This window comes from Chaetomium strumarium, assembly GCF_033439665.1.
Source record: "Chaetomium strumarium strain CBS 333.67 chromosome Unknown B0T15scaffold_2, whole genome shotgun sequence".
Lineage (NCBI taxonomy): Eukaryota > Fungi > Ascomycota > Sordariomycetes > Sordariales > Chaetomiaceae > Chaetomium > Chaetomium strumarium.
Genome location: NW_026944430.1, coordinates 2,035,900 through 2,059,780, shown reverse-complemented (window position 1 = coordinate 2,059,780; position 23,881 = coordinate 2,035,900). Strand labels below are relative to the sequence as shown.

The 23,881-nt window shown below is 49.8% G+C and overlaps 5 protein-coding genes and 1 non-coding gene across 6 annotated transcripts; 3 read left to right on the top strand and 3 right to left on the bottom strand.

The window, feature by feature from the left end:
* Window positions 1-151: 151 nt before the first annotated feature.
* B0T15DRAFT_550331 (uncharacterized protein) lies at window positions 152-2,033 on the bottom strand (the record flags this gene model as incomplete). Its single annotated transcript, XM_062870243.1, has 6 exons — window positions 152-829; window positions 891-1,066; window positions 1,160-1,439; window positions 1,594-1,827; window positions 1,870-1,881; window positions 1,944-2,033. 6 exons carry the CDS (start codon window positions 2,031-2,033, stop codon window positions 194-196), a joined length of 1,428 nt encoding a protein of 475 aa, XP_062724111.1. The 3' UTR covers window positions 152-193.
* A 3,162-nt stretch (window positions 2,034-5,195) lies between these two features.
* Window positions 5,196-5,272, top strand: B0T15DRAFT_t67. The gene has a single exon. It is a non-coding gene; the product is annotated as a tRNA-OTHER (tRNA).
* Window positions 5,273-14,210: 8,938 nt separating this feature from the next.
* Window positions 14,211-14,423, top strand: B0T15DRAFT_372189 (uncharacterized protein; the record flags this gene model as incomplete). Its single annotated transcript, XM_062864210.1, has 1 exon — window positions 14,211-14,423. A coding segment is annotated over one exon (213 nt), but the record flags the coding sequence as incomplete, so codon positions are not given.
* A 4,667-nt stretch (window positions 14,424-19,090) lies between these two features.
* B0T15DRAFT_429043 (C2H2 type zinc-finger-domain-containing protein) lies at window positions 19,091-20,955 on the bottom strand. Its single transcript, XM_062865699.1, has 2 exons — window positions 20,612-20,955; window positions 19,091-20,371 (listed from the first exon to the last, which is right to left on the bottom strand). The coding sequence occupies exons 1-2, from the start codon at window positions 20,734-20,736 to the stop codon at window positions 19,423-19,425; spliced, it is 1,074 nt and encodes a 357-aa protein (XP_062724109.1). The 5' UTR covers window positions 20,737-20,955; the 3' UTR covers window positions 19,091-19,422.
* A 1,015-nt stretch (window positions 20,956-21,970) lies between these two features.
* Window positions 21,971-23,127, bottom strand: B0T15DRAFT_500167 (uncharacterized protein). Its single transcript, XM_062867363.1, has 3 exons — window positions 22,975-23,127; window positions 22,810-22,903; window positions 21,971-22,736 (listed from the first exon to the last, which is right to left on the bottom strand). Exons 1-3 carry the CDS (start codon window positions 23,086-23,088, stop codon window positions 22,078-22,080), a joined length of 867 nt encoding a protein of 288 aa, XP_062724108.1. The 5' UTR covers window positions 23,089-23,127; the 3' UTR covers window positions 21,971-22,077.
* Window positions 23,128-23,202: 75 nt separating this feature from the next.
* Window positions 23,203-23,823, top strand: B0T15DRAFT_390570 (uncharacterized protein; the record flags this gene model as incomplete). Its single annotated transcript, XM_062864548.1, has 3 exons — window positions 23,203-23,516; window positions 23,571-23,670; window positions 23,749-23,823. Coding segments are annotated over 3 exons (489 nt in total), but the record flags the coding sequence as incomplete, so codon positions are not given.
* Window positions 23,824-23,881: the final 58 nt, after the last annotated feature.

Sequence of the window (23,881 nt, the reverse complement as noted above, 5' to 3'; positions counted from 1 at the left end):
TACGTTAGAATCCATTTTCTCTTTACTTGCTCGTTATTTTGCCTGCCGCGAACGTACCCTTCGGCTTGATATAACGGTATAATAATCGTCTCGCTTCTTTGAGGTGGATTAGGAGTGTTAATCCTCTCCTTTAGGATTACTTAGTGTCACGAGGTAGCGCAGGAAGAAGCTATTACGCAACCGAGGCAAACTCTCAGACAGTATCTGTAGTAACCTGTCCACGAAGACGCTCATACTCGTCAAGCGCCTCCCTCTCCGACTGGGCCACGTCCTCGTAAAGCTCCCATGTCTCCCTACCACTCTTCCACTTCACAAGCAGTTCTAGGACGCTGTCACCCGCTCTTCTATATGGGTCGACGGTCGCGCACAAGGGGTAGCAGTCATTCCCCTGGCGGATGCGCTCCTGTGCGATCCTCGCCCACGCGGTGACCTCGGCCACAAACAGCCGCTTGAAGAACTTCTTTTTCTCGCGGCAGTAGATCCTGTAAATGAGACGGGGGTCGTGCCAGGGGCTGTATTCCCGCTCAAACATGACGCGGCCCGTGGCGTGGCGTCCGCGTGGAGAGACCTGCCTTGTCGAGAGCGGCTCGTCCAGCTTCCGCAGCCACTTGACGAAGCTGCTTCTTCCGTAGGAAAAGAACACGCCGTAGGAACATGTCAAATTCCATATGTCACGGCTTTGTTTTACGTTCCAGGGATTCAACGTCCCGTGATCGCGAGTGGTGTGGTAGACGTCGTGGTCCTCGAAGGTACGCTTGATGATCAGGCCCAGCTCGCTCTGGTTCGGCCGCTCGCGAGAGTCCCTGACAAGATTAACACAGATGCGAGCCTTGGCCGGAGAGATGACGATGGCAATCCCCGTAAATTAAGACGGCGCCTTGGTTCGAAACCTCCAGGTCGTCGTCGGCGAGAGTCGCTGCGCCGCCCACGTTCTGGGGTGCCGCCTTTTGGATCTCGGACGACCCAGATGTGCGGAAAAATGGGAGATCGGGCTCGAGGTTGCCTTTTCTTGTGAAAGTTGTATCCAGGTACGAATCGGTGCCGGCTGGTTGATGAACTGGATGACCTGCTGTTCCACGTAGCCGCACGCCCTCGAGGTGCAGGCAAGCAGGTTTTGCTCAACGGACGCGCTCTTGAGCAAGGCTATGTTGTCCAATACCGCGCTGTTGGGTTCCGCAGACGGCTTGCTCTTTGCGGCTGCTTTCAACCTGGACTTGGCGACCAGCGTCGAACGCTTGCGCCTCGATTGCGATGAGACAGAGTTCCCGCACCTGGTCCCACGAAGGCAACAGAGAGTAGTTGACATCGTAGACGGTATAAAGCCTCTTGTCTGTGAGATGAAATGGCGCCTTGAGCCGTGAGTGGCCGGTCCACCGCTCTTCGATGGAACTGATCTGGTCGGGCGTGAGGGCAACGGGACGGACGGAGTTGGGCGAAAACTGCCTTATAATCTAGCAGATAAAGGACTCTCGGATGTAGTTACTTGTATAGTCGACGAGTGTATGAACGTTGCCCTGGGTGAGGAAGAGGGCCCGGAATCTGGACTCTATGAGAGCGGCATGATGGACCACTCCAAGAGCAATGACCAGCCACTTGAACGCCGCCCTGGGGATTGCGGTGATCTTGTTCCGGCACCTCGTCGGAATTCTCCCAGTCGGCAACCAGGTCGGGATCGAGTACCACGTCTCTGGACGAGAATATGTCCGTGTCGGTGAAGACTGTGGGAAGGTTTGTGTTGGGCGCCGCTAGGGTCCTCATCTCCCCGATGACGGCCGTCCTGTAGACGTCCCGGGCCCAGTCGGACATGTAATCCACGATTAGAAATAGCTGAAGCGCGACATCGCAGTTAGTGATGCAACCGGTCCATACCGTCACTATGTTCTGCGAGCGAGTTAGCGAGGAATCCGAGTTTCACAGACACACGCAAAACACTCGAAACCCACGGTAGCATGACCAGGGCGGGCCGAAGATTGCGCAGTGCGAGCCGGGCCCTGGTAGGCTAGACAGACTCTCCAATCGTCGCCTTTGCTCATGAAGAACCAAACAAGCGGCCCCGAAGTCCACCTCGATCACTGGGCCGTGGCTAATCGGAGGCTTTGCTGCGTATTGGGGTATGTATAGATCGGGAATGCCATCTGCAGCCGGATCAAGTGCCAGTCATCCGGTGCAATGCCTGACTTGGCTTCGACGATAAGGAATGGAAATAAAAGGGCGTCGCCGAGGTTTAAATGCGGCTGCTTCTGTAGGACGTCATTGAGGAAGCCGCCGCCGGGAAGTCTCTTTAGCATTAGTCCCTCGATGTTCCTTATCTTTTAGAGGCCGTAGATCCGATCAGGTTTCTAGTCTTAGGGCAACTATCGGGCCAAATTAGGCGGGTATATTACTATATCGTCCGACCTATCTATAAATAGCCGGTTTAGGCTAACCCTTTTGTCCTTATAGGCAAGATGTAAATACGTTTAGGGTAGTTATTCAACGCCGAATAGTATATAACCCCTACTTACTTATTAACCCGCTATATTATAATAGGGCAGCGGTAATAGTTAAGGTTTCCTACCTCGTTCGTAGGTTGCTGGCAGCTGGCCTTTAACCATTTAGCGATGCCTTAATCTTAGATCGCCAGCTATGCTTACGGTAACTCTTACTATAAGATATATTAGTTAAGTCGGGCTCGTCTATGAACTATCTAGCTTAGACGATTTCTTACCAAGTAACCTCGGCGGCCAGACGGCAGAAGACGAGCCGGCTTATAAGCTAGTATCCTGGTCGCCTTATTTCTAGATATAAGATCCTTTACTTTATCAATAAGGCGTCTTGTCTAGCGCTTTACCTAGGCGTTTTATAGGGTAGTAGCTATAGTCTTATTATTGTCTATGAGTCGGCTAACTATATATATATTATATTTGAAATCCTTAAGTTTCTTAATCGCTTTAAATATCTTTCGATGCTTGTCGGGCTATTGATTGGAAGGACATTCGTCGGTAAATATAATATTATATTCTTTCTGGAGCCTCTCGAAGATAGGCCGGTTTATTGTCTTAGATGGCGGCTTATTAGAAGAGGATGTACCAGCAATTTAGTAATATTATATATATATATATATGAACATATACGATAATTATATACTGAGGCCAGCTTTAGAGACGGAGAATAAGAAAGAGAAAGAAAGAAAAAGCTAATTTTTCTTCCCCTTAGATAGATATATAGATAAAACGCCAGATATAGCCATAGCTAGGTTACCTTACTAGGTATACTAGCACCTATATACTATGCCCTGTATCTAATTATAGGATTTTCCCTAGCCAACTAGCCCTGGCCAGGACATAAGATATTACGACTTTAATATGCCCTTCGGTCCTATAGGTTATAAGCCTCCTATAGCTTCTGTAATAATACCTCCGTTGAAGAGTTTAAGCAGGCCTAATTCCAACCACTTCAATAGTCCCAAGATCTTAGCATTATATAGTATTGGAAGAATATATAGCGCTACTTCCAGACCCCCTTGCTACCTACTGAAGCCCATTGACTTCAACCACCTAAATTCCACTACTCGAACTAACTATAATACAAGAACCGGTATTACTAGATTCCTTGTCTTTATAGGTGTTATTATAGGTCGCTATAATAGGAACACCCATAACTGCCCTATAGTCAGGGGTACCTGCCTATAGTTAGGAAAGTCTATCTATATAGCAGACTTAGGAAAATAAAAGAATTTTATACTATAGGCTTAGAATACTATATTAGTGTCTTAGAGTGCCGCCTAGAAGACTAAGGTATTGGTATTATAGTCAACTAGAAACCAGCAGCAAGCAACTCACAATATCTTTTCTTTGTCCCTTTTGTGACGAAACCACAGGCAGTCCTGCCTCTGAAAGGGTTCGCCGGTCGAAGGTAACTGCTGGTCGGACTGTAGGTCTCGGTGAAGCCAAAAGGTTCACAACAATGCTTGCCGCAATGTCTGCACAATAGGTATGGGCTATTGCTTGTAATATTGCTCACTGGAGAACTCCCAGAGTCCTCCAGAACGAGTGACTATATACTAGCTATCTTCTTGGGTGCTCAGTACTTCGATTCGATGAGCACCCAGGTGCTCATCGTGATATGCCCCTGATCACTCTGATCGCTTACATCCTGCAGAGTGCTCAGCGGTATTGGCACCTTAGCACCTTTGCCTGTCTCTGACTGGTCCGCCTAGTTGTCCAAATGATTGGCTCGGGACGCCCCCGCGTCCCCACATACGGCCGTCTGCCCTGCAGCCTGCCGTTGGTTAATTCGTGACACGATGCCCCTCCTCTAGGGTCGACGCCCCGACGACCAAGTTCCTGAAATAACCAACAGCCCTGGCTATTCTCCTTGTGTCTCGCCCTAGTAGGTTCTTCCCTCCTGCATCGTCGTCATCATGCCTGACCGTATAGAGAAAAAGAAACGAACGAGTTCTGACCGTCGTCGCGATCAGGTGCGCTTCCTCGCGCGGACCGGTGTTATCATGCCTTCCTGCACTTATTGCCACGAGAAGAAACTGGAGTGCGTTGCTCATGAGCGTTACGAACGTTGCCTTCCTTGCGTCAAGGCAGGTCGTTCCAACTGCGATGTCCATGGCGTAGATTGTGAGTCTGCCGCTTCTCTTTGCTCCCATGCTTGCTGACTTCCGTAGTGCGTCCTTTTATTAAGGAAAAGGAGCGTCTTGATGCCGAGCGTCGGGCCACGATTAGCAAATTACTTCGTTTGGAGCAACAGTCGCGGGCGTTGGAGGAGAGGGCTCGTGCAGCCTTCCGTCGGGAGTCTCGTTTGTTGGACGAGGAGGAGAAGGAGGAGTCGGAGCAGGCTTCCCTGGCCGCTCTGCCTTCGGATGGCACGGCAGCAGCGTCCCTAGGTACTACCGCTTCGCCTTCTTTGTCGGATTTCCTTGCTCCAGGTCCTGCTTCGTCGGATCACTTGGATCCCAACTGGTTGTCGGACGTTCCTATAGACTGGAGTGTTGTTGGGGGAGGTCCCTCGTTTCTGGCTCCACAGGGTTCTGGTGGTGGGAGCCCTCCGGTTTCTCAAGGTAGTGGGGGTTCGTAGCTGGTGGTGGTCGGGTCTTGGTCGCGCCTGCCGTGCGTGTCGTGTTGTAGCGTGGCTGCCTGCAGCCGCTCTTTCCTGCCTGGGGTTCTCAATCTGATTCTTGTTGCCTGTTTCCCGACAAATGAAATGGCTCAGTGGTGTAGCTTGGTTATCACACCCGAGTGATTGCTCTGGGAGACCATGGGTTCAAATCCCATCTGTGCTACTGCTGGCTGTGGTATGGGATGACGTCGTGCAAGTCGTCACCCAGAACACGGTCAGCTTTTGCGTTTTTCCTCCTTCCTGGGCGGTCTGGGTTCCTTCGGTGGAATTCTCTTAGTTTTTCTGCGCAGCTGAGGTGTTCTGCTGGTTCCCATGAGTTGTCTTCTGGCCCGAAGTCGAGCCATTTGATCAAGTATTCTAGCCTTCCGTTGGCTATTCGTGAATCCAAGATTTCCTCAACGTCCCATTCTTCTTCTTCGTCCTCGGCTTCGATGTCCTTTGCAACCCGTGCGTTCCTGGGTGCTGGTTCGAGGAGCGAGATATGGAAGACGTTGGTGCGTAGCTTCATCGTTGATGGTAGCGAAAGTCGATAGTTGGATCTCGAGATTCTTGCGTCGATTTTGAATGGTCCAATCTTTCTGAAGTCGAGCTTCTGGCTTGGCCGTTTCGTTCTCAAATTCCGGGAAATGAGGTAGACCATGTCTCCTCTCTCAAGGCGAGGTCCCTCGAGCCGATGTTTGTCGTAGTACTCCTTCATCCTGAGTCTGACGAACTCGAGTTCTTCTTTTAGCATTGCATGCAGTGCATGCATCTTCTCCGCCTTGATTTTTGCCCTGGGTACCGTGACATCTGGTCCCTGGCGTAAATCTGCTTCGTAACCAAAGTTCGCGAAGAACGGAGTGACCTTTGTTGTCTCCGTTGGCGTTGTATTGTATGCAAGCTGTGCCGCTGGCAATAGATCAACCCAGTCGTCTTGCTGGAAGTTGACGAACGTCCTGAGATATTGTTCGACGATCTGGTTGAGCCTTTCTGTCTGGCCATCTGTCTGCGGGTGGTATGCTGTTGAAAGCTTGCTTTTCGTGCCCAAACGCTTCATAAGCGCTTGCCAGAACTTTGATGCGAATTTGGTGTCTCGGTCTGTGATCCATTCTTCCGGCCACCCATGAACTGCTGCGATGTGCCGATAGATCGTATCCGCAAGTTGCTCTGCTGACCATGATTCTTTGTATGGGAAGAAGTAGCTCCACTTGGTGAGTCGATCAACCACAGTGAGGATGCTGTCATACTTCGTTCCGGTAGTCGAGTCTTTCGAAAGCGGTAGTTTGGTGATAAAGTCCATCGTCACCGAACTCCATGGTCGTTCTGCAACTGGCAATGGTTCCAAGAACCCGTATGGTTTGTGCCGTGCCGACTTGCTTCTATTGCAGAGGTCGCATTCCTGCACAACAGTCTTGACTCTGGTCCTGAGTCCTGGGAAGTCGTAGTGTTGCCGAACCTTGGCGACTGTTTTGGCGATTCCCATGTGTCCTCCGAGTTTTGACTCGTGGATTGTCCTGATTAATTCCGTTTGATCCTGTGGTGCGACGTAGGCCTTGCCGTTGTACCATAACGCTCCATCTCTCCAAGAGATGCCTGCCTTCTCGTCTGCATCGTTCTGCTTCCGGTCTTGGAAGTCTTTTCCTAGCCGTTCTTCCCTGAAGACTGCGCAGCATTCTTCAAACGGTTGCAGAGGTTGTGTGCCGGGATCTTCGTCCTGTCGTGGAAGCGTGTCGTCATCGAGATCTTCCATCGGTTGGGGAGCGTGCCGTAGGGAACCGTCTGGCTGTTGTTGAAGTAATGGTGGCGAGGCTTCTGGTTGGCTGTTCCTGAAGTGATCTGGCCTCCTGCTCAACGCATCTGCCCGTGCGTTTTCCGAGCCTTTTTTGTAATTGATTTTGAAGTTGAACTCTGAAAGGAATTCTGCCCATCGAGTCTGTCGTCCGTTCAACACCTTGGTGGTAGTGAAGTACCGCAAGTTCTTGTGGTCTGTATAGACCTGGACTTCGTGGGTTGTGCCGCTGAGGTATGGTCTCCATTCTTGAAAGGCTTCGATGATGGCTAGCAACTCTTTGTCGTGGATTGGGTAGTTGAGTCGTGGTCCTTCGAGCTTTTTCGAAAAGAATGCAACTGGGTGTAACTTCCCATGTTCATCGCGCTGGCCAAGTTGTCCTCCGATTGCATAGTCTGATGCATCGGTTTCGACCTCAAATGGCTTCCGTGGGTCTGGCAACCAGAGCACTGGATCGGCGATGATTGCGTCGCGGATCTTCTGAAACGCTTGTTCGTGCTCGGCTTCCCACCGGAACTCGATGTCTTTCTTCGTGAGTTCGTGCAATGGTCGTGCAAGGTCGCCAAAGTTCCTGATGAACATTCGGTAGAAGTTGGCGAATCCGATGAATCCTCGCACCTCTGTCGTCGTTGTTGGTCGTGGCCATGTTTTGATCGCTTCGATCTTCGCTGGCTCCATCCTGATTCTGCCAGGCGAAATTTCGTATCCGAGAAACACTGTTTCCGTAACATGGAATTCGCTCTTATCCTTGTTGACTGACAATTTATGCTCGTGGAGTGCGTTTAGCACTGCCCTCACGTGTTCCTTGTGTTCCTCGAGTGTTTTGGAGAAGATGAGGATGTCGTCTAGGTAACAGACTGCGAATCGGTCGAGGAATGGGCGGATCGCATGATCAACGACCGCCTGGAAGGTTGCCGGTGCGTTTGTCAATCCGAAGGGCATTACGAGGTACTCGTAATGGCCGTAGGGAGTGCGAAACGCTGTCTTCCATTCATCCCCTTCCTTGATGCGAATGTGGGCGTACGCTGTTGGAAGGTCGAGGCGAGTAAAGTAACGGGCGCCTGCCAACTGGTCTCGAAGCCGCGAGATAAGTGGCAAGGGGTACCGGTTCTTTACCGTCTCTCCGTTCAGCTGTCGGTAGTCCACACACATCCGAAGCTTCCCATCCTTCTTTGGAACGAATAGGACTGGGTAGCCCGCCGGTGATGTCGATGGTCTGATATGCCCTATCTTGAGATTCTCCTCAAGATATCTCCTTAACTCAGCATCTTGTTTTTCGTTGGTGTGGTACACCTTGAAGAACTTCAATTGGGCTCCTTCCTTGAGTTTGATTTCGTGATCCCAAGGTCCATGGTCTGGTAGCCCCTTAAGATGCTTTGCTTCGAACGCCGGGTGTCCTTGGTATTCCGCTGGGATTTTGCCCGTTTCCGCGTTCTTCTCTGTACTCCGGTAGTACGAGAACTTGTCTCCGGCCGTGATACTGGCCGCTTCCCTCCAGGTGACCCAATCCTGGAATTCAAATTCTCCGGTCTCATCGATTGAGATGACAGCGATTTCGATGTCGTCTGTGTCTCTCTGAGCCGTGCGAGGGCATCGTCGCAAGTGGCGTCGTCTCTGGCCTGGTCTTGCCGATTCCCGCTGTTCTTCCTGGTGACTGCCGCCTCTTCCTGAGTCCGTAGTGCGCTGCCTGGCACTGTCCGTCTCTTGCGGTGGATCCATAGGGGCCGCCTTCCGGGGCGATCTTCCCTGCTGCGATCCGTCGTCTGCGCTTTCCATCTCGTTGGTCGGATACGGCCTCTGTTCCCGAGGTCGTAGGTGGCCACCTCCCTTCCAACTGATGTCTGGGTCGTAGTCTCGATGCCATGGGCGTCCTAGAATCATGTCCTTCTTAGGCCCCATTTCAACAATGTCAAACACCACTCTGGTGGTTTTCCCTTCCACCGTGATCTCAAGTGGTTCCGTTTCCCGTCGTACCCATTGGGTGTCGAATGGTCCTTTAACGATGTGCTGTTTCTTCTTGATCCTCCACGGGATCCTAAGTCGATTGACAAGTGTTGGCGAGATGAGGTCGACCTGAGATCCTCCATCTACCAGTGCCAATGTTTGGAATCCTTTCCAGTATGCCATAACCCAGATTCTGTCATCGGGCTTGTCGTTCTGAATCGCAGCGGCTTCCTTTTTGCTCGCTGGGAGGTCGTAGATCCTTTTCCTTGCGTGGTTCTTCCTGCACCCGCGGATCTGTCGTTGTTGTGATGGATTTAGTGGTTTCCGGGCCCCTCGGAGGGCCCTGAGCCGTTTCCCAACTCCGTCCTGGCGTCTGGATAGGCGTCCCCATCCTCCTGTGCCTCTTGGTTGCCGTCCTGCGGTCCAAGTCTCGGGAGTTCTTCGAATAATTGTCGAATTTCGTTGGCTCTTCTTCCTTCCTCTCGTCGTTCGCGAGGCGTCATCCATCTTCGTGTATGTGTCTTGCGTTCGTGATGTTCTTGGAGCTTCGCTTGCATATGGATTAAGCAATCCTGGCTCTTGCACTGTCGAGTGCTATTGGGCCACCGCTGGCAGTCTTCTGGCTGGGTTCTTCGCGGTGTCACCCTGATTCTGTCGTATGCGTTGGTCCTTTCGACCTTCCATAGGGACTGGTCGGCGCCGGTCCCTGCGTCCCAAACCCACGGGACTGGTCGAGGTTCTCCGTTTTGGTCGGTAGGCCTGTCGGGCCAAAAGTCGTTGTCGAATTTTGATCGAAAATGGTATCGGCATTCGTGCGCGATGCACTGGAACCATGGGACGTGGTCGTATCGCTGGGGTTGGAGTCGAAGTGCGTCTTGTTCGTGGGGTTCGTAGCGCGGGCCGAATCCAATCCAGATGCGTACCGCGTTGCTGTCCCCGACGCCGTTGTACGGCTTCTTATTCCAAAAAGTGTCCCAATCTTGTGGTTCCTGCCCCTTGAGTCTTCGCTGGTTCTGGGCCTTCTGGTATTCAGCCTCGGGGTTCTTGATTCCATTATTCCCCCTGCCCTGGCTTAGGTCCTGTGCTGGTCCATCCCACAAGTTCGAGTGGTGCTCTTCCTGGACCCTGACCAACTTGGCCTTGACGAATTCTAGTTGGCTCATGGCCTGAGCCTTTTCTTCTGCGAGTCTTCGGGTAATTGTTCGAAGCTCGGCTTGTTCCTCTTCAGCCTCCTGAAGGCGCTGGGCGAGAAAGATGGGGTTCGGGCCAACGGGTTCGTTGTCCGATTGTCGTGTCCTCCATTGACCTTCTTCATTCTGGGTCAACTGGAATCCCCAACCTTCTGCGAGTTGTGATGCTGCGGCGGCGGCAATGTCGTAGCCTGTGATGGGTTCTTCGAACGTAACGTGGGGGCTATTGCTTCCTGACCGAGAGGAGTCATCGATGCTTCCTTCAGCCATGCCTCGGTCAACTGCGTCGTCGAAGTCATCCTCGGTGTAGCTTGCCGCAGCCACTTCAACCACGCGGGTTGACTTGTCGATCGTGGCATTTTCCTTGCCGGGCACCTGCTTCCAGTTCTTCTTGCTGCGGCACTCCCGCTTGAAGTGCCCTTTCTTGCCGCAATTGAAACAGGTGGCCTGGGACTTGTCCTTCCGTCCTTTATCCTCACGCTGGGTGGCGTCCACGTCCATTGGACCAGCGTGGGTGCCATGCGACGTGCTGGGGTACTGTCGCTTCTTTTTGTCGTTTGCCTTGACGAATGTAGGCTGCGTTCCGCGTCCCTTGCGCTGCTGGCGCCTGGCATAAATCCGGTCGTCAATGCGGATAGCCATGGCGATATATTCGTCAAGCGTGTCGGGTCGGTCCTTTTGATACAGTTCATCCTTGACTTCTTCCTTCAAGCCATCGTAGAACAACTGCATAAGACCTTCGTCATTGATCTCGCACCGAAGTGAATCCTGGCGGAACTGCATGGCGTAGGCAGCCGCCGACTTTGTCTGCCTCAGGCGTGCGAGTCGCTCCTGCGCGTGGAGCTTCTCATCATGGTCTCCGAACACCTTCTGGATTTCCTGTTCAAATTTGTCGTATGATTTGAAAATTTCAATGGTGAAATCGTCCTGAGCGTCCGCACTGTTGGTTAGCCAATCCTTAAGGGTGGGTTCAAACCATCGAAGTGCCTTCCCCTCGAGCCGCGAGGAGATGAACATGACTTTGGCGGATTCGTCCGCAAACTTGTCCGGGTAGTACTTGAGGTAGGCCCTCATGGATGTAAGGAATCCAGCGAGTCCTTCTTTGTCGCCTCCGTACTTGGGGGGTGCTTCGAGTTTGGCTTTGTCCTTGGGCTTGCCGTTGTAGGCCTCGTTGACGAGCTGTTGCATATGGCCGTTTTCGGCCTCAAGCTGGGCGATTTTGGCGTTGAGAGTCTCGAGAGCCTGCTGCATCTGTCGCATGGTTGCGGCCTGGCTCTGGGATTCCGGGGTGCTAGGTGTCTGGGGCGCCATGATGGTCGGTGGTACCTTCGATCTGAACCGTGACAGAGTCAAAGGGAGTGAGCAACGTGTGACGAAACCACAGGCAGTCCTGCCTCTGAAAGGGTTCGCCGGTCGAAGGTAACTGCTGGTCGGACTGTAGGTCTCGGTGAAGCCAAAAGGTTCACAACAATGCTTGCCGCAATGTCTGCACAATAGGTATGGGCTATTGCTTGTAATATTGCTCACTGGAGAACTCCCAGAGTCCTCCAGAACGAGTGACTATATACTAGCTATCTTCTTGGGTGCTCAGTACTTCGATTCGATGAGCACCCAGGTGCTCATCGTGATATGCCCCTGATCACTCTGATCGCTTACATCCTGCAGAGTGCTCAGCGGTATTGGCACCTTAGCACCTTTGCCTGTCTCTGACTGGTCCGCCTAGTTGTCCAAATGATTGGCTCGGGACGCCCCCGCGTCCCCACATACGGCCGTCTGCCCTGCAGCCTGCCGTTGGTTAATTCGTGACACCTTTCCAACTCGTAATAATACCTTCTAGTAGGCAGCCGATAGCGAGGCAAAAAAGAAGCTTTATTTTAATAAGAATTTCAACTCTACCCTAGTAAGTTAGCAAAACCACGATACTATAGGTCATCTCTAGCACTATCTTCAAGGGTGGACAGATATTATAGCGAAGCAGTCTCGGCTACTTATCCTCTTATATTACTATGCTTCTTGGGGCCAGGAATAAAGGGCATGCCGGCTATAGTAGTAGAGGATCTCTAAGACCTTGCAGGAGATATATAAACTAGATATATATAGATACTATTATACTAGGGGCCTTATACCTACCGTCTATACGGCTTCAGCCTTCTATAGACAGGATAGATAACTATAGGAAATAGCTTGTTCCTGCCAGTAAGCCTCTCTAGGATTTCTCTTGGGCTTATAGGATTTAGAAGACTTAAATAGAAGGGGCTAGTAATAGTAGTCTCAGATAACTTTAGAGGAGTGAAAGTGGCCAATGGCCGGGCTAAGAGGAATAAAAACATAGACTAAGATATAAAGCTTATATTGTTTAGATTTGGTGTATTTTAGGATTGTATTTAGTATATTCCTCTGATCCTAGGGTATCTCTAGCCCTTGATTCCTAGGGGTGCTTAATTTGATCGTCCAGTCTAGCAGCTATAACAATATTACTCCAGGGTCGCTCGGATGGTCAGGCGCGCCATATTATAATATAGTATTATATATAGTGGGCCAGAAGGCACTTATTACGACTTCATTTTACCGTCGAACCTATATATATATATATATTAACAAAGTGAAGATCGAAGGCTTAGGCAAACACATTGGCAAGTGGTAAAACTAATGCTTATAGACAGGTAGGTTCCAATCTATACTTGATATTCAAGTTCTAGTTGTAAATACTCAGTGTCTTAAGAAACCAAACAGTAGAAAAGCTATATATATAACTATAGTAGAGTCGTATAGACTACTATACCTTGGCAATCGAGCAGCAACTATTGCCATAGACGTATTTTACTCGATGTTTATGCTTGCCGATCCTGTGCTTCCCTATCCTCCGTTGGCTATATACCCCTCTACAGCTACAATGACCGAGTTATACCGGCCTAGGTTTATTCCCTGCTTCTTCTACTCCTCGAAATGCTTCATTATTATAATAGTACCCCTGATATACTTCTCCTTATAGATGGACTAGTTCTGCTAGAAGGTCCGGGTGCCCTCGATTAAGGGCTTATTGATATATATACTAGTAAAGACCTTATATATGCCCTCGTCTGATATAAACTCGCCTTATAACGTCTATAGCTTATTAGGCGCCAGCTCTAGGTACAAGTCGACAATATAGTACTTGATAAGCGGGTTCTATATCTAGCCGTAGATGGCGAGGTAATCTGGGCTGGTGGCGTTATAGGTGCCGCTATATTTGATGGTTCTAGGGCAGAGGCAGAGGTATTAGAAGGTTTGTATATATTAAGGTAGTATTATTATGCGGTAAGAGAGAGGGACTCACCTTGCGCCTTGCCTATTCTATCCCTTCCTGCAGACGAATCCGCCTTTGCTATTCTAGTTCGCCGTGAACGAGCCTCTAGGGCTATTGATACATCAGATGTTGCTACCGCCCTCTGACCAGCTATTGAAGCCGGTCCTATCGAAGTAGGCTTCAAGGTTATTGGTTGGCCTAGGCTTAGGGGTAGGTGCGGCAAGCACGTAGGGCACTAGAAGGCTGGCTATAAGAAGGAAGAGTTAAACTATTGCGATTGCCTAGGACGAGTAATGACTACTAGGGCTTAGTATTTAGATTATACGGCAATAGAGGACTATAGAGGCTATTTAGGACATTTTATGGTTTAATACCTCTTACTTATACCTTTAGCTTATACCTAATATATCCCTTGATATAGTGTTAGAGTACCTTGACGGGCCCTTTCGTATATATTAAAGCCGTTTAGACTATAGCCAAATTTTTAAAACGATATTTCTATCCAAAGTCGCATTCTATAGTTCCTAATGGATATTAGCTCCGAATATAAGGGGGGTTTAAGGATTATTATACCTCTTTAGGTATCGTATTTAGCCTAAATAGAACTATAAGTTCTAGGTTAATTGCCCTATAATACTGAACGGATCAGATCTTAGTTTGAGTAGGGGTATAGTTAGTTACTGCCTATACCCCGGCCGTTTGGTTTAATATTAAGATCAAGACGCGCACTAATCTAGGTCTTTCTTTAGAATAGCGCTTAAGCCGACAGATGCTCCGGGTTAGTATCCCTTATAAAACATCTACTATAACTAGAAGCCGAGAATGTCATTGATGGTGCTAGTTGTAAAAGGAGTGCAGGTACACTGGGCGAGAAAGCAAGATAGTTCACTCGCTCTATTTGTTACTGGTGCGCTTCCTCATCTCGCTCGATACTACCATCGTCTCGACCGCGATCCCCCGGATCACCGACGAGTTCCACACGGTCGCGGACATTGGGTGGTACGGATCCGCCTTCTTTCTAACGGTCGCCCCCTTCCAGGGCACCTGGGGCAAGGTCTATCGATACTTACCCCTAAAGCCGAGCTTTGTGGCTGCTGTCCTGCTCGTCGAAGTCGGATCGTCGGTCGCGCCGTTGCCGACATTGGAGCCAAAAATTAGCTGTTTCCCTCATGCTAGATCGCACACTCGGGCTCCCGTCGGATTAGTCGAGAAAGCCGTGCGCCGTGTCACTGCAGTTGAACTGGGCCTGCTGTGCAGGAGGGCGCTGTGGCACAACGCCACCACAGGCGAAACGCTTCGTTGGTCGCCGGTGTTGAAAGTGTTAGGCGAGTTGGCGCAAATGCGCGCACCAGCAGGTGCCTTTGAGGCAGGACATGGTCATACCTAAAACAAGTTTCAAATTTCGACGAGAAGTTATTGCGCCATTATTATCACATAACGTATCTTATAAGCGAGCCGGCCATATAAGCGAGCCGGCCACTTTACCCGCGATGCGTCACTTTCGCGCTTAAAACCAGATTTTCTTCACAACCTAACATGTCTTCTTCTTCGTACGAGGCTAGGATAAACCTAGTCCTCAAAGCGATATAAAAAGACCAAAAACTAAGGATAAGGGCTGCAGCGAAGTACTACGACGTTTGACGAACAACCTTGTAAGACCGACTAGCGGGCTAGCCTGTACGACGCGATACTACACCCAACTCGCGCCAGCTCACCGATTCTGAAGAGAAGGCTCTTGTTCAGTATATAATTGAGCTATCTGAGCGAGCTTTTCCGCCGAGACTACGTAATGTGGAAGATATGGCTAACCCAACTGCTATATGTATGTAATACGCCCCCTATTGGTAAGCTCTGGGCATATAACTTTATTAAACGCCAGCCAGAGCTCCAGACATGTTATATACGTAGATATAACTACTAGAGGGCCAACTACAAGGATCTAAAGGTTATTGCCAAATGGTTTGGCCTTATACGGAACGTTAAGGCTAAGTATAGCATTATAGATGACAATATCTATAACTTTGATAAGACTAGGTTTATAATGGGCATTATCTTCTCGGGCATAGTAGTTATAACCTCAGATGGCTATAGCAAGATAAGGCTAGCCTAGCCTAGCAACTGCAAATAGGCAATAGTGATCCAAGGTGTCAATGCCCTTGGCTAGGCTATCTCTCCGTTTATCATCTTAGCTGCATAGTACTACCTCGCCAACTGGTATACCGAGTGCAACCTCCTAGCCGACTAGTGTATTGCAACTACCGAGAATAGCTAGACTATTAATGTAGTTAGCCTTGATTGGATCAAGCACTTCGACTACTATATAGCGCCTTAGATAAAGGGTAAATACCGGTTGTTGATCCTCAATGGCCACGAAAGCCACTACTCGACCGAGTTTGAGCTCTACTACTAGTAGAACAATATTATCACACTCTATATGCCTCTACATTCCTCCTACCTCCTCTAGCTATTTAATGTTAGCTGCTTTAAGCTGTTAAAGCAAGCGTATAGTCGCTAGATCAAGGACTTAATACGCGCGTATATTAGCTATATATGACGAAACCACAGGCAGTCCTGCCTCTGAAAGGGTTCGCTGGTGGAAGGTATCTGCTGGTTAGACTGTAGGTCTCGGTGAAGCCAAAAGGTTCACAACAATGCTAGCCGTAATGTCTGTACAATAGGTAGAGGCTATTGCTTGTAATTACTCATTGAGGAAGCTAGCTATCTGAATGAGTGGCAGAATAGTAGAACTATATAGCTTCCTCCCCTAGGTATCCCGTACCTAGATCTCTGGAACATTTGGAACAATTGTTGTTCTCATTGTTCCATCTGGAACAATGTTCCTTGGCGTTGTTCCTGATTTCCCTAATCCTCATTGGTCCTTTCCGACTCGTAATGATTGGACGCGGGCGCCGCCCGTCGACCATGCAGGTCGGCCCCCACCGGCCTCTGTAGGTTAGTTCATAACACTATATAAGCCAAGCTTGAGTTCCTTTATGTCTTTTGTATAGCCTTCTTAGCCTTTATCACTAAGAGAAATATATAGGGCAGTTTTATAGGGGCCGGCCTTGTACTATATAACCTAGAGAGGGTACTTTCAAAGCTAGATATCAAGCTTCGTATACTAATACCCCTAACCTCACAGCTAGGCACTATATAATCTTAGGTCTTCCAGATACTATACAACCCCTAAAAAGCCAACTTACAGTCAATGCTCATCAAGACTCGCATTGCCAATCATCAAAATAGCTCTTTGACTTCGATGTTGGCTACTATAGACTAGCTTACTAAAGGTATGATAGCTATAATGCACTAGATGGCTCTTCTTCGCGCCGAGGTCTCTTCACTCTACAAGGCTAACAAGGCGCTAAGCAAGCACCGGAGAGCCAAAAAAAAACACGTATGCAGCTTGGAGGATCGCTTGCGGTATAAGATGCAAAGGATCTACTAGACTAGAAGGCCGTGATTGGGGAGATGGCGCAAGAAAAGGAGCCAGATAGTAGTAGTGCAGGGGGGGCTTATTTTCACGGGACCAATGTTGGGGGTATGATACTGCAATTATGGTTGCACGAGGAAAGGAAGATGGGAGACGCAGTGGCGCAGGGAAGTCCCTATGAGCGGCCACTGCGCACAGACCGCATCTGTGGACCCGATTAGGGCTCCACATCTCTCGTGCTCTACTCTAACCCTAACCCTACATGGCACGGGTTATGCCCGTGACACTCCAGCTCTTATGTTAGTTTTAGGAGCTTGTTAGCTATCAAAGAGAAAAGTGGCCTTTCAGCTAGTTAGCTACGACTAGATCTAACCTACTTGCTATTATGAGAACCTAAGACTTGGTAACGTAGCTAGTAGCTAGATGTGTTGACCTAGTCAAAGGCCTCGTCAAATCTAGCTGCAATAGAGAGGCTATGGCCCATTGCCTCTAAGCTTTCTGAACCTAGGCTACAACAAGACGTATAGCTAGTTTGGTGGACCTATGCTCCCAGTTGCCTATTTATTCGTCAGGCAGTAGCCTGTAGGCCTTGGCCGCTTCCATTATCCTTCTAGTAATTACCGTTTCCACTATCTTACCTATTGTAGAAAGAAGCGAAATAGGTTAAATATTCCTTAATATACTATAGAAGAAGTTAAACTTATATAGTTAACTAAATAGCCTAGCTATCTAGAAATAAGACCTCTCTATATATAGGTTTTTATTTAAAATAGTTAAGAAGGCTTTTAAAAAGGACTTCGAATTGGCTCGTTTACAATAGGAAAACGAAGCTCTAAAGGCATAGTCGGAAGCAGCCTAGCCGTCAAGGAGGAAGAAGATAGTTCTTAATCTAACTAAAGTGTTTGCTTTAGTTAAATAGATCCACTAGGTGTAGATTGAGGCCAGCTATATTGTCACGATTTGACCACATGCAGTGACCCGGTGGAGCGGACAAGGGTACGTCCGCAGCCAATCATTGCACACAGGGATATGCAAGAGCGCTCGCAGCTCTGATGAGCATATATAGGAGCGCCCGCTCACCTGGTGAGCGGATGAGCAGGATCATCTAGGCTCACTGGTGAGCCATGGTGAGCGGACCAAGACTAGCTAGTATATAGTCATTCGTTCTGGAGGACTCTGGGAGTTCTTCAGTGAGCAATACAAGCAATAGCCTCTACCTATTGTGCAAACATTGCGACAAAGCATTGTTGTGAACCCTTTGGCTTCACCGAGACCTACAGTCCGACCAGCAGTTACCTTCGACCGGCGAACCCTTTCAGAGGCAGGACTGCCTATGGTTTCGTCACATATATAGATGACTCTAGCTAAAGAGAGCAGGTTAGAAAGTGTAGAATTAGAGGTTTCCTATATTGTAGTGAGTTAAATAGACTATAATATATAGTGTTGAATAAGATAGGTGAGTTTGTAGGCTAAGATTTGCCAAGTGGTCCAAATATAAGGTGGTCTAAATAGGGGGGTCCAACTTAGGTCCTTATAAAGCTATTTGTATCACGGCCAAATATAGATGAATATCACGAATATAGCTATATATAGTGGCCTAGTAGGGCGGAAGAGACCGCCCTAGGCTAATCGTTTAGGAAAAAGACGCAACCAGTCACGAAGGGAGCGTAAAGCCTTAGCTTCGCGCTAAGAAGAGAGGGAAGGGAACAACGACTACTCCTAGCGGACTAAGAGCGACGGGAGCGACGCCCACTCCCATCACTCCTATGGACAGCGAAGGAGGAAGCAGTATATAGACTTAGTATTCTAGCACTCATTTAGATAGTAGCTTCCTCGGTGAGCAACCTAATACAAACAGTAGCCTCTACCTACTGTGCGGACAATTGCTTATGCATTGTTGTGAACCCTTTGGCTTCACCGAGATCTACAGCCCGACCGGCAATACCTTCGATAGAAGAACCCTTTCAGAGGTAGGACTGCCTGGGTTTCGTCACAATAAACCGCCAATTTCAGGTGGTACATAGGTACTCCGCTTGGCCATCGCAGCTCTTTGCTGCCGGCTTTTGGTTACAGATATTTGCCGGCGCCTGAAAGTTCCTGACGAAGAAGCAGAGGCAGCACAGAGGAGTTCTTCGGTAAGCACAGGTTTGCCAAATTAAGGTACCAGGAGTCTCATGTGCCACAACATCTGCAAGGATCTTTCATCTCTTTCGCTTCCCCGCAAAGCAGTGCAGAATGAGTATGATGGGTTCAGCCTGACAAGTGACAAGAAGGCAGCCCGGTCCGGTTTATTGCGGGGAACAGAGGATTAGTGAGGGGCAAAGGCGGCGGAATCGGATCTATATGCCAACGAAGGCTTGCATCCTTTTCTGTTGCTTCAAGCATGAGTTTTGTCCAAGGTCTAAGTTCTTCCCCATGAATTGACAGCTCTTCCGCACCTACTCGATGGACACCCTACCGGATAGGAATCAAGGGGAGGGATGTACTGGGTCAGTGAGGAGGATACAAGATTGATAACAGCCTGGAACCTATAACATCCTCAATCACGGAGTGACATTGTGCTCTGACAAGTGGACAAGAACCTCTCAGGGTTTAGCCATAGTAGAGCAAAGGGGGGCATCTCAAGATGGGAAAAACAGCATTCAAAGAACAGGGCTCGGACAACAACCCCCTCGTATTATGAACCCTCTGCCTAACCGCATTGATAAACTGGGTTCTCCTGCTGGTAATACTTCGTATGCACCGCAGTCTTATTCCCAACATGATCCAACCGGCTGCGCGTCCGCCTATCTGCCCGCTTCGCCTTGTCCAGCTCTTTCTTGTGCACCGCAAGCAGCGATCGTTGTTGAGACTCCGGCAGATGTATCAGACTCATCCGATCTCCGGCGCGCAGCTGCGCGACTTGGGTAGTGAGTGCTTGCTCTTTTCGGTCTCGCTTGGTGAGAGCTTGTGGTTCGCCGGTGGTAGGATTTGGCTCCTCAGAGGCAAGCAAAGCAGATGGGCCAGCCGGTGTCTTTTCTCGCCGCCTGCTCCTTGGAGAGGGATCGACTTGGGAGCGATGAGCGAGGAGTTTCCCGGTCGGTAACCTGAGGGTATGGTCGTCCGGATGACTGCATCCGTCTGCAGTGTGCTGACCTAAAGCGTCCATATCGTAGAACCCGCGCATCTCGTCGGTCACGTTAAAGCGACAGTGACCCTTGGACAACATATGCTGCCGGACCGCCTCAACGGACCGCCGGTGTGTTCCGCAGCAGATACATTCCCGGTAGCTGTTGATGACCATATGGAGAAACCAGATCAGGGTTTGGGGATCCACTGCTAGTGAGGCCTCGAAAGGGATCATGAAACTGTGAGCTTGATGCATGTGTGATAGGTTCTCAACGAAGTCGTTGCTGCATTGGGCGCAGAAGAGACACTCTTCAGGAAGGAATTCAAAGATGTCCCTGTCGGATGAGTCCAAGTCGGATGTGTCAGTTTCTGACTCCTCATCGGAACTCTCCTTATTGGCTGGAGGCAATGTCGATGTAGATTTCCGGCCTTGGTTTCGCTGCCTGGTTGATGGGTTGCTGATTCCATCCAGGTTGTCGGGGGGAGTAAGAGTGCTTCCAGGCTCGGCGACTCGACACCGAATCTTGTACACGCTAGATAGATATCCATGTTAAAATTTTGAGAAACATGTGATGTAGAAGAAAATGGAAAGGAAAAAAACGGAAAACAATAAAGAACAAGAAAAAGCTAAAGTAACAAGGAAAAGATAATACAAAGAGAAAGAAAATGAATGTAAAATAAGAATCAAAAACAAAATTGATAATAAGAAAGAGAAAGAGAAAGAAAAAGCAAGAGAAAAGCAAGATAAAGTGAAGAAATAATTACAGACTTACTGCCATTCGCTTTTCGCGTGTTGCCGTTTTTCTTCGACAGTCTCGAATGATACATCGCATAATCGACACTCCAGTGAAGGTACTGGAGCAGTAACAGTAGCATCCATGTCACCGGTGTCGCTCATATGTACAGCAAGTAAAAAGAAGGTTGAGGTCAAGTTATAGAATCAAGGTGGGATTTCTGCACTTGTTGGGCTCTGGAGATTGAGGAACAATTATTCGACCGCGTATAACACTCGTTATGGCTTGATGGAGGCCTTTTTAAAGTCAAACGGTGATCTAACTGATTCCCTCTGACGACTGTCAGTTTTAACAGTTCGCTGTCAGTGGACAACGGTAAAAGCCCAAAAAGTATGATTCATGATGAGTTATGTCCAGAAAGGGGAATTGGCAAATGCAAGCTAAACTGTCTCGAATTACTCATTCTTTCAACCAATGACACCCTTTCCCTACGAGAATGGACCACTTGCACAGCCCCAATGTCAATTCGTTCTCCAATATTGTACTTGTCATTGTGTGTCACGGGTATATCCACATGCAGTGACCCCAGTCGTCGCGCGGGGCGCGTCCGAGCCAATCATTCAGAAAAGAGTCACCAACCAATCAGCAGAGGACTATGGGGAAGAAGTATCAATCCAGTTCCTGGATCGATGCTTGGATTTCAAAACTCGATCCTGTCGAACCACGAAGGATCGAGGAGATCAACGATCGAGCCTCGCGATCCAGGTACGGAGGTACCTAGCGATTACTTGTAGTGACTAGTAAATATATAACGTGCGGTTATCTCAGGGCAGTTTTGCTGGGTGATCCGCCGGATGACTGGCAACTTTAGCAATACAGGGCGGCCTGGGGGCCGCCCGGGTGAAGGCATTGGAAAGCCACTACGCGAAGGGAATCCGGCTATAAAAATTACGAACAGTAGGTAAGATGAAGATACGGCCTTGATTCAACGTATAACCTCAATCTTCAGCGGTGTATCGCCGTGGTTGTAGGAATAGCCGCGTAGGTTTCTAGGCAGCTTATAACAAATCTCTAGCCACCAACCCTCTGGAAGGGGCTCCTGAACGTATATATGACAATGGGGTGAGTTTTGGTGAGACCGAAAGGATTGATAAAATGAAAAATCACAGTCCATTGGAAACACTACTTACTGTGGCATAGCTCCTAGGAGTTGTACTCCGTTCACTCCATTCCACCCCACGAGCATAGGATCCTTATTATTAGTGTCGAGAACTGATGGTGTAGCAACAGTCAAAGACTCAAATTGATACAGAGCAAAGCATTGGTTACTGGACATCGAATGACGGCGCCGAATGCAAGCTGCACCGCTGTCTGACAGAGCGTTGTGTGCTGCGCAACCAGGACTCTGAAGGGACCAGATACTTCGGGGAACAGCGTTGAACCCACCGCTTCTTTGTCCACATATTATTGTTACAGCCCAAAGCACACACCCCCGTTGACCTCGTTCAATGTTCCTCCATGGCCGCATTCCACAGCTTCAGCCCGAAGTCCACAAACGCCTCGACGCACTTCTGCTTCACCTCTGGAGTCGAACTTGGCGTCCAGAACACCTCGAGCTGCTCGCTGACCTTGTCGAGCTCGTCCCAAACCTGGACAAAGTTGTTGGGCGTTACGTTGCCCAGGCTCGCAAAGGCGCGCCTCATCTCGTCTGGGTGGGCCATCAGCTGTGCCGCATTGTCCGGGGGCAACCCCAGCAGGGAGCCGTTGCTATCCTGGGTCGCCGTCCTGATGGCGAGGATGCTCGCCTTGACGCAGTAGAGAATCATGGCGGCGAGCCCTACGGCCAGCGCCGTGGCGACGCTCGAGCCCGCCACGCTATACTCGTTCATGCGGTTCGGGGGCATCGTTTTCATCGGGAACGACGCGTCGTGGGAGCCGGTCGTCACCTGTTCCACGGTCACGTCGACGCCCAGGAGCACATAAGTGATGCCGTCGTCGGCACTCCATTGGAAGGCGGTGCCGTCCGCGCCCGCGGCGCCGATGCGGATGAAACGGTCACGCCACGGACCGCTCGGGTAGTCGAGTTCGCTGAACTTGCCTTCATCAGACGCCGAGCAGAACATGAGGATGCGGCGCTCAACAGCTGTCCTCAGCACGTCATGCACTGAGCGGGGTAAGGCGTCAGAGGCTGGAACTACCTGTAGCAGCTGGAGAAGCAGGTGTAAAGGAAAACTTACGCCGTTTCTTCGCCTGGTTCTCGCCTTCAGTCATTGGGATCGTCCACAACATGCAGAGGATGGTAGCCTTCTTGTCCAGAGCGGCTTGAATTGCCTGTAGTTTCCACGAGTCAGAACATCGGAGAAGTCCCTTCAACCTGTGATTGCCCGTCGTTGTGTACATACTTGCGCGGCATAGTCTGCATCGATCTTTGTCCTGCCGTCGCTGGTCCCAAACGTCCTGAGTCGTATGGGATAGATTTTTACCATGGGACAGACACGCAGGATCGTGCTGGCCATGAGGGTACCGTGGCCGCTGGCCGAGGAGAAGGGCGGCTGGAACATTCCGTCGTGGAAGTCGAAGCTCTAGCCCTCAAGGATCTGTTCCATTTGAGGCGTGTCGAAGATGTCGACGCCAACGCCGGCGGCCTGAGAGTGGTCATTGCCCCGCTTGAGAGCGTCACCGCTGACGACCTGATCGAGACGTTCCAGGTCAACGCGCTCGGGCCGCTGCTGCTGTTCCAGGCCATCCGCCCGCTGCTGCAGAAGTCGACGGCGGCGCCCAAGTGGATTTCCATCTCGAGCGCTATCGGGTCGATCGGCTTCATGCCCAACTACCATTCTCACTACGCTCCGGCCTACGGCATATCCAAGGCCGCCCTCAACTGGATCACTATGGCCGCCCATTGTGGCAATCCGTGGCTGGTCGCCTTCTGTGTAAATCCAGGGTGAGCGCAGCCCTTGTCACGCTATCGAAGTTCACTATGCGAATGACAATACAGTTTGACGCAGAGCGAGCCTGGCAATAGGAACGCCCAATTGCTGGGTATGGAGAAAGCGCCCATCACGCTGCAGCAAGCTGCAGACGCAATCATAAGCTTCGTAAGTGATAACCCGCCTCCCCCAGCTCGGAAGACTAAGTGGACGAGAGGCTCATCATGATACAACTCACGCACACAGGTGGACAAGGCCGCTCGCGAGGCCACATCGTCCAAGTTCTTCCAGGTCGTGACAGGCCAGGAAATCCCCTGGTAAGACCGGCCGGAACCTGGAATGTAGCCTTGATATTGTTGCATGCAGTTTACATGTAAAG

Bases quoted from the DNA above. Each gene is read 5' to 3' on its own strand.
- B0T15DRAFT_429043 (XM_062865699.1), bottom strand. From the start codon at position 20,736: ATGAGCGACACCGGTGACATGGATGCTACTGTTACTGCTCCAGTACCT. The intron at 20,372-20,611 runs GTAAGTCTGTAA...ATATCTATCTAG, and splicing joins CACGCGAAAAGCGAATGGCA to CGTGTACAAGATTCGGTGTC.
- B0T15DRAFT_500167 (XM_062867363.1), bottom strand. From the start codon at position 23,088: ATGGCCAGCACGATCCTGCGTGTCTGTCCCATGGTAAAAATCTATCCC. The intron at 22,904-22,974 runs GTATGTACACAA...TGGAAACTACAG, and splicing joins ATGCAGACTATGCCGCGCAA to GCAATTCAAGCCGCTCTGGA. The intron at 22,737-22,809 runs GTAAGTTTTCCT...TACCCCGCTCAG, and splicing joins GAACCAGGCGAAGAAACGGC to TGCATGACGTGCTGAGGACA.